At 35.8% G+C, this 15,275-nt stretch overlaps 1 protein-coding gene across 1 annotated transcript in view; it reads left to right on the top strand.

Annotated features, from left to right (window-relative positions):
- LOC127076323 (midasin) overlaps positions 1 to 9,948 on the top strand; it is a 44,472-nt gene extending 34,524 nt beyond the window's left edge. The window contains exons 55-77 of the mRNA XM_051017943.1: positions 75 to 239; positions 441 to 516; positions 598 to 710; positions 1,172 to 1,233; positions 1,335 to 1,448; positions 1,683 to 1,745; positions 1,848 to 2,004; positions 3,069 to 3,157; positions 3,239 to 3,351; positions 3,455 to 3,666; positions 4,329 to 4,574; positions 4,912 to 5,133; positions 5,233 to 5,391; positions 5,480 to 5,701; positions 5,783 to 6,088; positions 6,162 to 6,308; positions 6,482 to 6,685; positions 6,785 to 8,491; positions 8,594 to 8,875; positions 8,986 to 9,165; positions 9,250 to 9,348; positions 9,427 to 9,552; positions 9,647 to 9,948. Of these exons, the coding sequence (XP_050873900.1) occupies positions 75 to 239; positions 441 to 516; positions 598 to 710; positions 1,172 to 1,233; positions 1,335 to 1,448; positions 1,683 to 1,745; positions 1,848 to 2,004; positions 3,069 to 3,157; positions 3,239 to 3,351; positions 3,455 to 3,666; positions 4,329 to 4,574; positions 4,912 to 5,133; positions 5,233 to 5,391; positions 5,480 to 5,701; positions 5,783 to 6,088; positions 6,162 to 6,308; positions 6,482 to 6,685; positions 6,785 to 8,491; positions 8,594 to 8,875; positions 8,986 to 9,165; positions 9,250 to 9,348; positions 9,427 to 9,552; positions 9,647 to 9,679 (5,097 nt within the window). The 3' untranslated portion in view covers positions 9,680 to 9,948. The remainder of the gene's footprint in view (positions 1 to 74; positions 240 to 440; positions 517 to 597; positions 711 to 1,171; positions 1,234 to 1,334; positions 1,449 to 1,682; positions 1,746 to 1,847; positions 2,005 to 3,068; positions 3,158 to 3,238; positions 3,352 to 3,454; positions 3,667 to 4,328; positions 4,575 to 4,911; positions 5,134 to 5,232; positions 5,392 to 5,479; positions 5,702 to 5,782; positions 6,089 to 6,161; positions 6,309 to 6,481; positions 6,686 to 6,784; positions 8,492 to 8,593; positions 8,876 to 8,985; positions 9,166 to 9,249; positions 9,349 to 9,426; positions 9,553 to 9,646) is intronic.
- Positions 9,949 to 15,275: the final 5,327 nt, after the last annotated feature.

The raw sequence follows: 15,275 nt of genomic DNA, 5'->3' as shown, positions 1-15,275 counted from the left end.
GCCTTTGACTTTTTCTTCTTTTTATTTAAGGTTGCATTATGACCTGCTCATCTTTTTGCTCTTTATGAAACAAGGATTCAAATGCTCACGAGATCGAACAAATGCTGAAAGTACTTGCACCCCTAAGACAACAATTTCTCTCCAATCTAAATGAGTGGGAAGAGCAGAATGATCTTCAAAATTTTTTGGTTGTCATTGACATGCTCCTGACTCTTCCATCTGATATCCCTCTAGCAAAGGTAATAATCCGTTAGTGACTACACTCCCATCTCTTACAAAACTTGGTTTTCTATGTAGAGATCAATAGAATTGGAAAGGAGTTTGAACCTCTAGTGCTAATGATGTTGTCATATATTCATATGCCCTACCACAATTTTGAAAGCAAAATAATTTCATCCAGGATTCAACTGTCTAGTCTTCATCTATTCTTTCCTCTTCAGGCTTTTTCAGGGTTACAGTTTTTACTTCACAAAGCTCAAGTTATGCAAGAAAATCATTCAAAGTTCACCTTCGCAAGTATGCACTTTCTTTTAACTAATGTAGCTGTAATTGGCTATTTTGTGTTTTACCAATTTTTATGGTTTTAATCATCTGCAGATCAGTTGAGATCTGTTTTTGATCTGATGTCATCATGGCAAAAGATAGAACTGGGTTCTTGGCCCGCTTTGCTTGATGAGGTGACAGATCAGTATGAGAACAATGCTAAAAAAGTAAGTGGCATGTCCCTTCATTTTGTTATCGTAATTTGTATCTGTTAAGAAATGTGGTTGGACCTAGATCAACCCTACAAAACCGACTTGAAGAGTGGGGATTGTCCCCACTTATGAACACATGTTCAGACCATATATTATTTGATGTGGGACTCTTAACACCCCCCTCACGCTCAGGACTAGATAACTAGAGCGTGGAAATAATTGATGGGTGATCCGCTAGCGGAAACCATAGTAGGTGGCCCCACTGGATGGAAATAATTTGACATACTACTCTAGGGCAGAAAATTATCGTTACCTTCTTTTTCTTGTCATATTAAAATAATGATGCTTAAAGTTCTATGTGTATTTCAAGACCAGGGGAAGTTGTTGATCTAAATGTTGCTTCTTTCTCTTTGATGATATCCTGATTTATATTATGCCACAATAGCTTATTTCTTTTTGTCTCACTCTTGCTGCAGTTGTGGTTTCCTCTGTACTCTCTTCTTATATCGACTACTTCTGATCAATCAATTGTCGAAAGGTAAGTTATAATTAAGATTCAGCCTACTATTTGATGTTTCATCTCTTAGATTTTGTTGCTTGTTTTCTGGAGTAACTTTTATTTTCATATGAATCTTATAGCCTGAAAGATTTCATTGAGTTGTCCAGCATTGGGGAATTTAGAAAACGTCTTCAGCTTCTTTATGCTTTCCTTGGCCAAAATCATACCAGTGCATGCCTGAAAATTAATTCCAGGTATATCTATAGTTCTACAAGTTATTTTTTCCTCTACATAAAAACAATGAAAGCGCTTATGGATGCCAGTAAGTAATTTAGTCCATTATGTTTTGCCCATCCCCTCACCCAGAAAACACTTTTTTTTCAAAATCTCCTGGCACATCATATTTTGCTGCAAATGAGTATTTTGTCGTGAAATTACTTTTATTTGCAAATATAATAGTGTTTTTTCTTCATTACTGAACACTGCAGTCCTTGTCGGATGCCAACATTCTTGTACAATACTTTTGGATATTACGTGCAGTTCTTACCAAAGTGAGTTCCTTTTGGTTGTTGTTTGTCTGATTTCTTGTCTTTTATTTAATTTTTTCATTGGGCTCATTATGTGTTTGAATGCATAATTCTGCAACTGTGCAGTGTATCGAAGTACATTGATGCTAGCAGGAAGGAAATTTTTATTGAACTGAAAGAATTGGTGAAACTATGTCGATGGGAGGATGATAAGAGTTATGCATCAATTGAAAGATTGAAAAAGAGTCGGCAAAAGCTGAAAAAGCTTATACAAAAGTTTACCGTAAGTATCAAGCTGTTTATTGGGTTATGTAAATAACATATTTTACTATATGTTATGATGATGCTTGATTTTTTTTTACCATATTTCACTGTTGCTTCTCTTGACATAGTTTTTTATGTGAACTATTGGCCTCTTTTCTAATTTCAATATGTTCCAAGAACTTTGTATCGTCTTTCATGTTTGGGATATAGTACATCGTTCAAGTACTTAAGCATTCGGTATGCATTTTTCATGTTAGAACTCTGTCTAAATATGTTTTTATCTAGCTTTATTGGCTTCATATTAGGTTTTGGTTTCCTCCCAATTATTATTATTTTTTAAATTTTTTTTTATGAATTTCAATATTTTAATATTTTAGGAGATCGTAAAAAAAATTTTATCGGAGTAACGGTAAACAAGTTCTTTATCTTTCGATGTTTATGTCTAGCCCAACCCTCCTCTCAAGATGCAGTTTTAACTAAATGAACACAATAAGATAGGAAACGTAATAGAGTTACAGTCCCGTTGGTTTAACACGCACTAAGTTTATGCAGGATATGATAGCTTATCCTTTCACATCCCTTATCCCGACCATTGAACGGGTCCATTCTATCGATATTGTGCGCCTTTTATATTTTATGCTATAAAATATGTATATTTGATCTTTCTTGCAGTTTGTGATACTTTACAGCATAACATTTTAATATTTGTGTAACGGTGTCTATATATCAGTTTTTTAAATACATATTAAAAGTGCAGTCTTTGTTGGACTGTGGATACCTAGCAGCATCCATAATTTATAAATCCATTATGAAATTGTAGAGCATTTTTGTTGTGATAGCAGTTCTTCTTATATAACCATGTTTTCATATCTGTTTTCTTAATGCATATTAAAATTGCAGTCTCTGTTGGATTGTGGATACCTAGCAGCATCCATAATTTATAAATCCATTATGAAATTGTAGAGCATTTTTGTCGTGATAGCAGTTCTTATAATGCGGTGTTTTCATAATTTGTATTTTCAGTGATCGTTATAATTTGTTTTGGATATTTTTATATATGGTGCTTTCTTCTTATTGGTGAAGGATATTCTGCAAGAACCTTTTCGTGAAGTTTTAATTAAGGGTTCAATCAGTAATGCTACGGATTTGCCATTATTCAGTGATGAAAACAGGTTATCTTATCTGACAGCTCATGGACTTTTGTATTTAATATTTAATATTTTTTAATTTTCAAGTTGAACTTGCTGGTGTAGGTCGATGTGGTTTGAAAACTGCAGCATGGCGCTGGACAATGCTTTTCAGAATTTGCAGCATAAGAAAACATCAGCATTTAATGTTTTGTTTTTACAACTGAAAAATGTTGAAGGTTTTCCTTGTTTTCTTGTCACTTTATTTTTGGTATTTCTAGTCTTTTTTTTGTCAGTTTTGTTTCTTATTTAAAAATACTGAGAAACTGGTATGTCGTGCAGAAGATGGAAACATATTGAGATCTTGTCGTGATTCCCAGCATACACTTAACCTAGAAGGATGGAAAGCTGCATGGCATATGGTTGAAAAACTTTATAGTAAAGCAGTTGACTTTGGTAACATTTGGAAGGACGATAAAAAGAGTTATAGGAAGAGAAAAGCTTTTGATCAACTTCTCAAACTCTTCACAGAGCGTGGGTTGACATCATACAAGGTGGGTGAAGTTTAGCTGTTTCTTTTCATGATTGTCTAGATTACTTATTACTTAAGAATTGGTAAAATATTTTGTTTTTTCCTATGTTGTCAATTGCATGCTATAGCGGAGTAGCATAGTGGCAGTAGAGTTTGTGCGACACTTTTGGCCCACGAGCCGCGGTTAACAATTGCTGGTGTAGTGGCCGCTACTGTGGCCCCAAACCGCTATGGCAGCCACTAAACCGCTATGACAGCCGCTTTTGGGGTTTCGGAGCGAAATTCCTCAAAGCCTTTTTTTAAACCTTGTATTTTTTTAGGGTATAAATGCTAATTCAGACCTTTTTAAGGGTAAAATTATGTTCTGCATTTTGTTATGTTCATAAACAATTGTTACATTTTCCTACTTTTGGTGCAGTGATGTTTTTCTTTGTTTGAATTTTATGGTTTTGATTTTGGTTCTTTGATTATTGAGTGTGGAGGTGTCTTTAATTTTGTGTATTTATGTTCACTTTGCACACTGTTTTTTAGTCTTTGCAATAGCGCCCACCCCGCAGTACCACTATAGCATTTCAGGGGGTCGGTGCTATACCATTCTATCCGGCATTAACAACATAGGTTTTTTATTCTTAATTTTTTTAATTTTTTTAATTTTCTTCCTATCTTTTTATTAAAAATATACAGCATCAAAATGAAGATTGGTGGTTTATTGAGCTTTCTGGAAAAATGGAGTGTCTACTTCTAGAAAACAGTAGATTCACTACTCCATCCTTGGAGATTGATGCTAAACTCAAAGATAATGATGCCACCGAAGAAACCTCTCTTACAGAGTGGAAGACAGCGATTGAGCATTACTTCAAGAGTGTTATGTCTGTGCGTCTTCTGAAGGAGATATGCATCAAGCCTCACGGTGATATAGGTACTCAAAAGGTAAGCGTATTTTTCTAAATATTGGTAGTATAACTGTACAAGGTCTCTGATTTGTTTCATATAAAATTTTATGGTCATGATCAATAATTCTCTTTATTCTTATACTTTAGTAATTGCATTTTGGTTTTCTTCCTTTTCTTTCTCCGCTATTTTTCATTGTATCTCATCACCTTGCTCCTTTTCTTTGCATTGCAAAAGATTGGTTCTTGTGTCTATTTAATCGCATTCGTCATTATCTGGTAGGATTGAATATGATAACTCTTCTTTCTCTGTGCCTTATAAGTTTATTTTGTTGTCTTGGATTTGGTAAATTGAATGTGAACTTGGTTCTCTTTAGGTTCATAGGTCCATTTCTTTCCTCAGTCAGCTTGTCCAGATACAAAAGAAGCAACTTGCTGCTGCCAGTGCATTTGGCGAGAAATTGAAACACTTTAGAGAATGTGCATCTACTATGGGAAAGTTGTTTTCATTTTCCTCTCCCACTGATAACAGTACAAACTTTATGTGCTCTATTGTTCCGAATCAGTTTGCCACTTACAAATGCCTGTGGCAACAGAAGGTAAAATTGTGATGATGATTTTTAGATGGTTGTATTTGCTACGTTATTTTTAGCATCTCATATTAATTATATTTATCTATTTGATATACTTTTATGCAGCAAATATTTGATAATCTCTGTGCTATATCAAATGGAGAATTGCTTTTACTCAGGATATTAAAAAATAGCCATTTAAGCACTTGTCAAAAAACAAGCCTTTCAGTAAGTATGATGAGTGCTTCCATTGAAGAATTCTTACCAGTGTTCTGTAAATCAAAGGTGAATATGTAATGGTTTTTGGTTGTGAGTTTCTTTAAATTTGCGATATTTACATATGGCCTTGTACTCATGGGAAACATAATCACAGGAATCATTGGATTGTTACCTAATTGGGGGGTCAAAAGCTGTCACTGCAATGGCCTCTTCACGTTTTTCTGTTGTTACTCAAGAAATGCGGCAGCTGGTTTCTGAAAATTTCAAGGCCATAAAGGATTTTAATGATCAGTTTCTTGTACGACAAGAGCAGGGTACCGATAGAAGCTCAGTTAAAAATGTTCTGGTTCATCATTTCCAAGAAGTAATCGACAAGGTATTTAACCATTGGATTTAACTATCTGAAGTCCAGTAATTTGAATGAGAAACCTGGGACTTACAATTATTATTTTTCCAGGCAAAATCTATTGAGGAAGAATATACCACTGCAATAAAGGCAAATTCTAAACTTGTAGATCCATCCGAGAAGGATCGTTTTTGCGAAAGGCAGTGTGCGGAGCCTAATGCTAGGTTTGATGAAGCCCTTAAGTCCACATATCAACACATTGCATCTGTGTTGGAAAATTTATGTGCGCCAGTGGATGAAGAATCAATGGATGGAGAGTTAGAGATTAACATTGGTGAATGTAAATTCCACCCATTTGTGTCAAATCTCAAGTTGGATATGCTGTGTGATGATCTTTTCAAAATAATCACTTTTGGAGTAAGTTTTGTTTAATTGCAGGTTATTTTAATTCTTACTTGCTAGGTGACTAAAATACTATGGTTGCTTGTAGGAGAAGCTGGTGAATTGTTGTGACGATAAAATTAGCAGTTATTCTTGCAAAGTAGGAGCCCATTTCCAAAATCTACATATGCTTGTTGGTCTAATACTGAAATTCAGTGACGAGCTCTTGAAAAATTTCTTTGCTTTGCACAGATCAGTAAGCTTAATACTCATTCACCTCACTCTGCGGACCAGCATATTTTTCTCCCTTGATAGCCTGCTATATGTTATGCAATTCGCATATTTTAGAACATTCTTAAAATTCTATCAATTGTCAGTATCTCATTATTGTTTGGGTCGGATAATCTAATTTTGTATATTGATTTGCAGGTATCAGTAACAACTCATGTGATAGCAAATATTTTAGTTTCTGTATTTTCAAAAGGTTTTGGAACACCAACAGAAAATGAGGACGATGGAACCCTCAATACATCTGAAGATGCAAGTGGGACTGGCATGGGGGAAGGTATTGGATTGAATGATGTCAGTGATCAAATTACTGATGAAGATCAGCTACTGGGAACCCGTGAACAGGTTAGTTTTTGAGTCTTATATTTTTTCTGTGTTTTGACAATTTTTCTTTCAAATTTAGATTCTCAAGCTATGTGTCATGTTCTTTTGTCAATGCTGCAGCAAAAGGAAAAACAAGACGATTGCAAGGAAGTGCCAAACAGCAATAATACTGGCATTGAGATGGATCAGGATTTTCAGGCTGATGCAGTAAGTCTTAGTGAAGAGTCTAATGAAAACGAAGATTCTGACGGTGAGAATGAGGAACCTGAGTCCGAAATGGGTCCCACAGGACCTGATGGTGAAGCAGTTGGAGAAAAAATTTGGGATCAGAATGAAGACGAGACTCCAAATGATCCAAGAGAAAAGTATGAATCTGGACCTTCAGTTAAGGATAAAGACGAAAGCAACAAAGAGTTAAGAGCCAAGGATGACTCTGCCATCAATGAATCTGGGAATGCTAGTTGTGATGAAGGCGATGCTCAAAATGATGAAGCTGCAACCCAGGATGAGTTTGAAGATGAAGAAAATGCTGATGAGGTAAATATGGACAAAGATGAAGCATATTCTGATGCTACTGGATTGAAACCGGATGAACCGGATCACTCTTCTGACATGGAGATGGATTTTGATGCAAATGAAGATTTGGATCCTGTTGAAGGAGATCCGGAAGGGCATGATGATTCTGCTGATAATGAGAACCAGGATGGTGAGAACTGCTCACCTGATGAAATTATGGAAGAAGCATGTACTGAATTTGATGTATCCTCTGAAAAAGATGATCAAGGTCAGGAACATCAAGAGAATGGTGATATGGATTCCATGGAACCAGAGAAAGATACATCTGAATCTTCTGATGTGGTTAATGCACAAGTTTCCACTGTTGGTTTAGAATCACAGTCCAAAGGTGATTTGCAGGCATCTGATTCCCAAAATATAACATCTGAGTTAAATTTGTCAAATAGCCATCAGGACTTTGACAACCCTGCTCTCACGGGAGGGTTTCCTTCTAGTGATATGTCTGAGATGGATCTTACGATGCCAGACTCGTCAAATACTGGGGGAATTAGTAAAACTCAACCTAAATCACATCTTCCACAGCACGAGCATACATTTTCTCAAGAAAAACAAACTAATCCTTTCCGAAGTACAGGTGATGCGCTTGATTTCAGGAAAGAGAGAATAAATGTATCTGGTGATCTCCCTGAGGATAACTTAGAGAATCATGGTGAAATGGATGATGATAATGCAGATGAGTATGGATATGTTTCTGAATTTGAAAAGGGGACATCTCAGGCTTTGGGACCTGCGACGTTGGAACAGGTTGATAGAAACATTGATGAGAAGCTTGATACAGAATGTCGTGCTGGAGATGATGCAAATTTGCAGTTTGAAAAAGAAAAATCAGAAATAGATTCTGTAAGTAATTCTTCTTCACTCCCCAGAAATGAAAAAAGGGATCAAGTGAATATGTCAGCCATAGAGAAGTCTCAAGAGGATGGATCAGGAAAACCTCTTGTTAGTGAGAATTTTGATCCTGAAAGTCGTAGGGAAGATGAAGTTTCTTTCAGCAGATCATACTTGAATGAGAATACACATAAAATAAGTCAACTTTCTGTGCATGATGAGGAAATGGGACAATACCATGAACCTTGTGAGGCTCCTGATCATGTGAAAGATAATGCTAATGCTCTGTGGAGAAGATATGAACTTAGCACTACAAAGTTGTCTCAGGAACTGGCCGAGCAACTGCGTCTTGTATTGGAACCCACGGTGGCCAGCAAGCTCCAAGGGGATTATAAAACCGGCAAAAGGATAAATATGAAAAAGGTAATTGATGTGTTCATATTAATATGTATGAGCCTTATAATAAATAGTATGAATCTGTTGATGAAATGCTGGTGCTTACTCTCTTCTTTAACATAATGCCAGGTTATACAATACATAGCAAGTTATTATCGTAAGGATAAAATATGGCTTAGGCGGACCAGACCCAACAAACGTGATTACCAAGTTGTGATTGCTGTTGATGATTCACATAGCATGTCAGAGACCTGCAGTGGTGATGTTGCAGTTGAAGCTTTGGTTACAGTATGTCGCGCTGTGTCTCAACTCGAAATGGGGAGCTTGGCCGTTGCGAGCTTCGGAACAAAAGGAAACATAAATTTGCTACATGATTTTGATATGCCATTCACTGGAGAGGCCGGGGTTAAGGTTAGCAGGATAAGCGGAAGTGTATTTTTTTCTTTTCTTTTTCATTGGTATGTGTGCATCTGTTGAGTCTGTTGAAAGGATCTGATTGTTTGTTTTTGACTGAGGAACAGATGATTTCCAATTTGACATTCAAGCAAGAGAATACGATAGCTGATGAGCCAGTTGTGGATCTGTTGAAGTTTTTGACCAACAAGCTAGACGCGGCAGTTGTAAAAGCACGACTTCCATCTGGACGTAACCCCCTACAGCAACTTGTTTTAATAATTGCAGATGGTCGTTTTCATGAAAAGGTAAGTGAGTAGCAATCTGTCTGCTTCGTTATATATTCCTAACAATTGCCTTCTTTCTTTGATTCGATTGTATATTTTTTTCAGGATAACTTAAAGCGGTGTGTTAGAAATGCATTAGCCAGTAACCGAATGGTCGCTTTCTTGCTCCTTGATAACTCTCAGGAGTCAATAATGGATCTCATGGTATTAATTCTCCAGCACAAGTGATTTTTATGATATGCAATTTTTCTTTCCTCTGACCTTCGACTTTCTGTACACCAGGAAGCATCCTTTGAGGGTGGGAAGATGAAATTTTCAAAGTACATGGACAACTTTCCCTTTCCCTATTATATTGTGTTGAGGAACATTGAAGCACTGCCTAGGACTCTTGCAAACCTACTGAGACAGGTAAGTTTGAGTTCTCCTTTATGAGGCAGAAAAAAGGAGTGGTAAAGAAAATATTATTACTAAAATAGCGTTATATTTTGCTGTGTTATTTCAGTGGTTGGAGCTTATGCAGCATTCAAATTACTGACTGGTTAAAGACTCATTGAAGACGTTCAAAATCCATTTTTGGTTTCAAGAATGCAGATAGAACCTGCTTTATATTGAAGAGGGGTTAGAAAATGTCATTGGGGGTACTTGGGTCTGAATTTTGTATAAAAGATACATAAAATCCAATGTACAGATTCTACTTCTTTGATTAAAAATATCATAGTTGCTGCATTCGAAGAAAGATGCAATGAAGTGATTTTGGACAATCTTTGATGCCGACATGATATGACAAGTTAAATACCACTAACATTCCAGTTTGCCTAAAATAAGTCATATTTTTAGGGGGCTGTATCCCACACCCTCAAAAATCTGAAAATACCCTTAAAGCGTTCGGAGTTGCATTTCCGGACGTACGTAAAATCACATCAGGAAACACTATTATGAGATCCGTTCCATTTTAAACAAAATTTAGTTTGAAAACACTATTATGGGATCCATTCCATTTTAAACAAAATTTAAACAGTATTTTTTGAAGAATTATTTTAACATTGAATTTTATCGGATTGTTATTTGTTTTTTTATAGCTTTGTGTATGATTATTTATGTTCGTCAACTTTTTGATAAGATGTTGATAGACAAATATATGATTCTTCTCTCCTTTGTCCATCAAAGTTAAAATATGATTACCATGATCATCTTCACTTTTAACATTTACATACAGGTCAATGTGTATCACTTTAAAAATTGACATTTCATTAATGTGTATACCTGTTTGAAATAGGATGAAGACAGTTTGGTTGAATTGTTATTATGTATTGGTTTGACCTTCTTAGGAGCACCATTTATTTATTGATTGTGTGGGGGTTTTATATTAGTGGTTTCTAGATATACTATCTCCGCAGTTGCTTTTTTATGAACAGTTTTATATTATAATCAATTTTAAAAAATATTTCTTGAATCACCACCCATTCTATCATAGTAAATGTATCTGATTTGCTCTCTTTGACCACACTATCATCATCAAACTAGAGTCTTTTTTTGTTCATATAAATCTCATCCATATATATGGGTCTATCAAGTTTCTTATTCTTGGAAATTAAAAAAACACACAGAAGATTGTATGTTCTTCTAAGTGTTAAACTACACTTGGAGATATTTGAAACTGTTTTCTCCACTCACGTGATCATATTATAAATAATTTGTTTGAGATATATTGCAGACCAATTGTGAATACAATTTTTTTGCCTTTGAAATTATGTTCTAAAATTGTGATGCTGCTACCGATGTTTATATCTTGTTATATTGATTTTGAATCATTTGATTTATGCATTTCTAACCCTTACACAAATCCTGTTTACTATGTCCAAACACATATTTTTCTTTTTCACATGGTCTAAAATTGTGAAAGCATATCATGTAGGAAAATGGATGTTTTTTATATGGTCTAAAATTGTGAAAGCATATCATGCGTACCTTATAGCTCTACTGATTTCTACATCGTACATTTCTCTTCCTAAAATGGATGTTTTTTATGTTGACTTTCATCATGGGGGACAATTTGATGATAGGGGTACTATGTAGGATGAATTGTGTCAAACTGGACGTGTGATGGTGATAGATAGAGTTATTTTGAAATTTTGGATGTTGTTAAAGAAATGGGGTATCCCAGGGTACTTGAAATATGGTATGATTTTGCTAGTACATTAAAGGAGCTAGTAAATGACTTTGGTGCAATAGAACTGTTAAATTGATCCAAGACTAATGGAAAGACAAACCTTTACATAGTCCACCCTATTTCCCAACATGGTGTAGTAGAAGTAGTTGATGTCCAACCTGTACTAACTTATGTCCAACCCATTGAACAACAAGCTGAGGGACAACCTAAGATACTTGGCACCCTGCCTGAGATACCTGACACTTAGACTTTGCCTGAGATACCTGAACACAATGCAAAAACTGTTGAGAATGGCCTTAATAAACAAAGTGATGATAATGCATTGGGGTGCAAGTTTGATGACTCTAATGACGAGGTATTAAAATGATGGAATTTATGAGGTATTAGTAGAAGTATGAGGGTTTGCTGCTGACCAAAATGATCAATAGGTGGATGGATTAGAAATGGATGATTCAACTCAAGGAAAAAAAGGAAGGGTGGTAGACCAAAGAAAAAGAAGGTCAAAGGAAGTTCCAACAAGAAAAATGGAAGACCTAAAAAACAAAGGGTGGATGAAGTTATTTCTGTTGATAATGTACCATCAAGTGAGGAAGATACACTTAATTTTGGGTTTGTTGAAAGGAGTAAAGGAAAAATAATAGATATGGGTTTGTCATATTTAGATTATACATCGCAGGAGTTGGAAACTGATGAGGATATGAGTAGTGATTATTCATATGAAGGCACTAAGAAAAATATGTATGATTTGTAATGCCTAAGAAGTTTGTGGACTATAAGTGGGTTTTTGGTACCATGTTCTCAACAAGGGAGGATTTTAAAGATGCAATAGAAAACTATGTTGTTAGTAATGGTAAAGATTCACACTTTATAAAGAATGATAAGATAATGGTTAGAGTGGGATGCAAGGAAAATGTGGATGAGTTGCATTATGTTTCGAATTTCCAAATGAGGATACATTGAAACTGAGAAAACTGACTATATATGTGCCTTAAAGCTTGTAAGAGAAGTTTCCAAGTTTGTAGAATAATCATTGGAGTTGATGGATGTTTTCTCAAGGGTCATTGTGGAAGACAGATTCTTGCAGCAATAGGTAGAGACCTTAATGATCAAATGATGACCATTGCATTGGTTGTGGTTGAAGCATAAACTAAGGACTCATGGCCTTGGTTCCTTGACCTTCTAGTTCAAGATTTAGGTGCTCCAGAAGTTTGCAAACAATTTACTTTCATATCAAATTAATAAAAGGTAAAATTCACTTTCCTGGACTTATTATCATTTTACTAACTTGAACTATGTGTATGGGTCGTTACCTACATTGGAAGTTTTTGTCAAGCATTGACCAAAGATTATGTGTAAGACACTTGTATAACAACTTTAGAAAAAGGTTTATTGGCAAGCAATTGAAGGAAATGATGTGGAAGGCAACCAAAGCAACATATCCTTAAGCATGGGAATGAGAAATGAAGGAAATGAGGAAGATTAATGAAGAGGCCTACAAACACTTGTTGAAGATTTCTTCTAGATTTTGGAGTAAGTCTAGGTTCAATTATAACAATAAATATGATGTGTTGGTTAACAATATGTTAGAAACATTTAATAGTGTTATAATTGGACCAAGACAAAAGTCTATTGTAATAATGCTAGAAGATATAAGAGGGTACCTTATGGATAGACGAGCAACAAATATAACCAAGATTGAAGCTTATAATGGTTATGTATTTACAAGAACTAAAAAGGTTTTGGAAAGACAAACTAAAATCTAAAGGTTATTTATGGCTAGGTAATTCAATAATTATTACACTCATTTTATCTCAGAATGCTAACTAACTCAATGCATTTTATTTGTTAACAAGACTTTTTGGTGAAATGGTCTATGAAGTAAGGCACATAAATTGTTGGTGTAAGCCCTAGAGGCCAATACTTTTGGTACTTGTATCGAATTATTTATTAATAATAAAAGGCTTTTCCTTTATTATGTTTGTTTAATAAAGTCCCTAGAATAGCTAGTCCATTTAATATATCAAGTGTGACTTAATCATGAGATCACATTAAACATAAGGACACTATTCTTAAAGTATCCGTAGTCGAGCTTTATTGTGAAGTGGGATAACATTAACGCATTAAAACTATTATGTATATAGACTGATGATCACATCTCATGGATCATGGATAAGGAGTTATCAAGTCTTAAACATAGGTATGAATGTTAAGAGTAATATTTATACTGGATTGACCCGCTATGAGAATACTATATAGAATGTTATGCAAAGTGTCATAAGTTATTCTCATGGTGATAATGGTGTATACCACCCTTCGGCCTGAAACCACTATGGACCCTAGATGTAGAGTTGAGTGCTTTATTGTTGATCAAACGTTGTCTGTAACTGGATAACCATAAAGACAGTTGCTGGGTACTCCACGAAGCATGCGGAGGGACATGAGTGACAAAGATGGAATTTGCCCATCCTGCGTAACAGGATAAATGTCTATGGGCCCAATATTGAACTGGACAAGGATGACACGGTCTATGCCTTGTGTTAAATATAGACATAAGGGAAAAAGAGTAATTATACACATAAGTATTATCACAGAAGGATTTGTCAGATCACATGACATTTTCGTGTCTTGGGTAGCAGTGATGTGTTGCTAGATACCGCTCACTGTTTATTATGTTAAATGCGTGATTTAATATAATTGTCAATGCCGCGAAAACCTACAGGGTCACACACAAAGGACGGATTGATGAGAGATAGAGTAACTTAGGAACACCGTAAGGTACAGTGCACTTAAGTGAATTGTAGAACATCGTAAGGTACGGTGTACTTAAGTAGAATACAAAATATGGTAAGGTACCACGCGCTTAAGTGAATTTGGCATATTATAAGATATTGGGCCACATACACTTAAGTGGGCTTTTTAGCTTGAAGGCCACACAAGTGGTTCTATAAATAGAACCCTTGTGCAGAAGCATTAATGCGGTTGCATTTTTGTTTTCTCTCTCTCTCTCTCTCTATCTATCTATCTATCTATCTCTCTCTCTCTCTCTCTCTCTCTCTTTCTTTCTCTCTCTCTCTCTCTCTCTCTCTCTCTCTCTCTCTCTCTCTCTCTCTCTCTCTCTCTCTCTCTCTCTCTCTCTCTCTCTCTTTCTTTCTTTCTCTCACTCAAAGCCTTCATTCGTAGCAGCTAGCACTGAGATTAAAGGAATCCGTTTGTATGGACTGAGTAGAGGCGTTGTCGTCGTTCAACGTTCGTGATCGCTCCGTGGACCTGCATCAAAGGTTTCAATCGTCATAAGAGGTAATTATTCTATCACTGATCATGCCCATTGGTATTCCATGCTACCATGCAATTACATGCATCCAAAGTAGGCGTGACTACACAACCCATACCCGTGGGTACCCACCCGAACCCGCCCCGAATTTGACAGGGAAAACCCATTTTGATTGGGTTTGGGGTTTCTCTGATTATAAAATATAGAGACGGGTCGGGTAATGAGGACACTAGTACCCACCCCGCTTAATTTATTATGTATTTTATTATTTTAGTTTTGATAATTTAGATTATTAAATATGTGGTTAATGTTTTCACCCCAACATACTGCCACCAACATACTGCCACCGCATCAAGAAGAGCATCAGGTAGGCCTAAGAGAAGAAGGAAGAAAGATGCTGATGAGAAGAGAAAAGATACAACAATTGTTAGCAGGAAAAGGCTGCCAAATAAATGCTCAGTGTGTCGTAAATATGGCCACAACAAATCCTCATTCCCAACTACACCAAGACAACCTACACAACCAACCTAACCTGAACAACCCAAACACAACGAACCCAATCAACACAAGTCCAAACACAACCAACTCAATCAACACAACCCCAAACTCAACAAACTCTAAGAGTTCAAACTAGACTATCACAAAGAAGAACCCAACATACAAATTCACAATCCCAACCACAAGACTTCA

The sequence above is a fragment of the Lathyrus oleraceus genome, chromosome 4, assembly GCF_024323335.1.
Source record: "Lathyrus oleraceus cultivar Zhongwan6 chromosome 4, CAAS_Psat_ZW6_1.0, whole genome shotgun sequence".
Taxonomy (NCBI): Eukaryota; Viridiplantae; Streptophyta; class Magnoliopsida; order Fabales; family Fabaceae; genus Lathyrus; species Lathyrus oleraceus.
The sequence above is the reverse complement of the archived record's forward strand: the minus strand, read 5'-3'. Positions and strand labels throughout refer to the sequence as shown.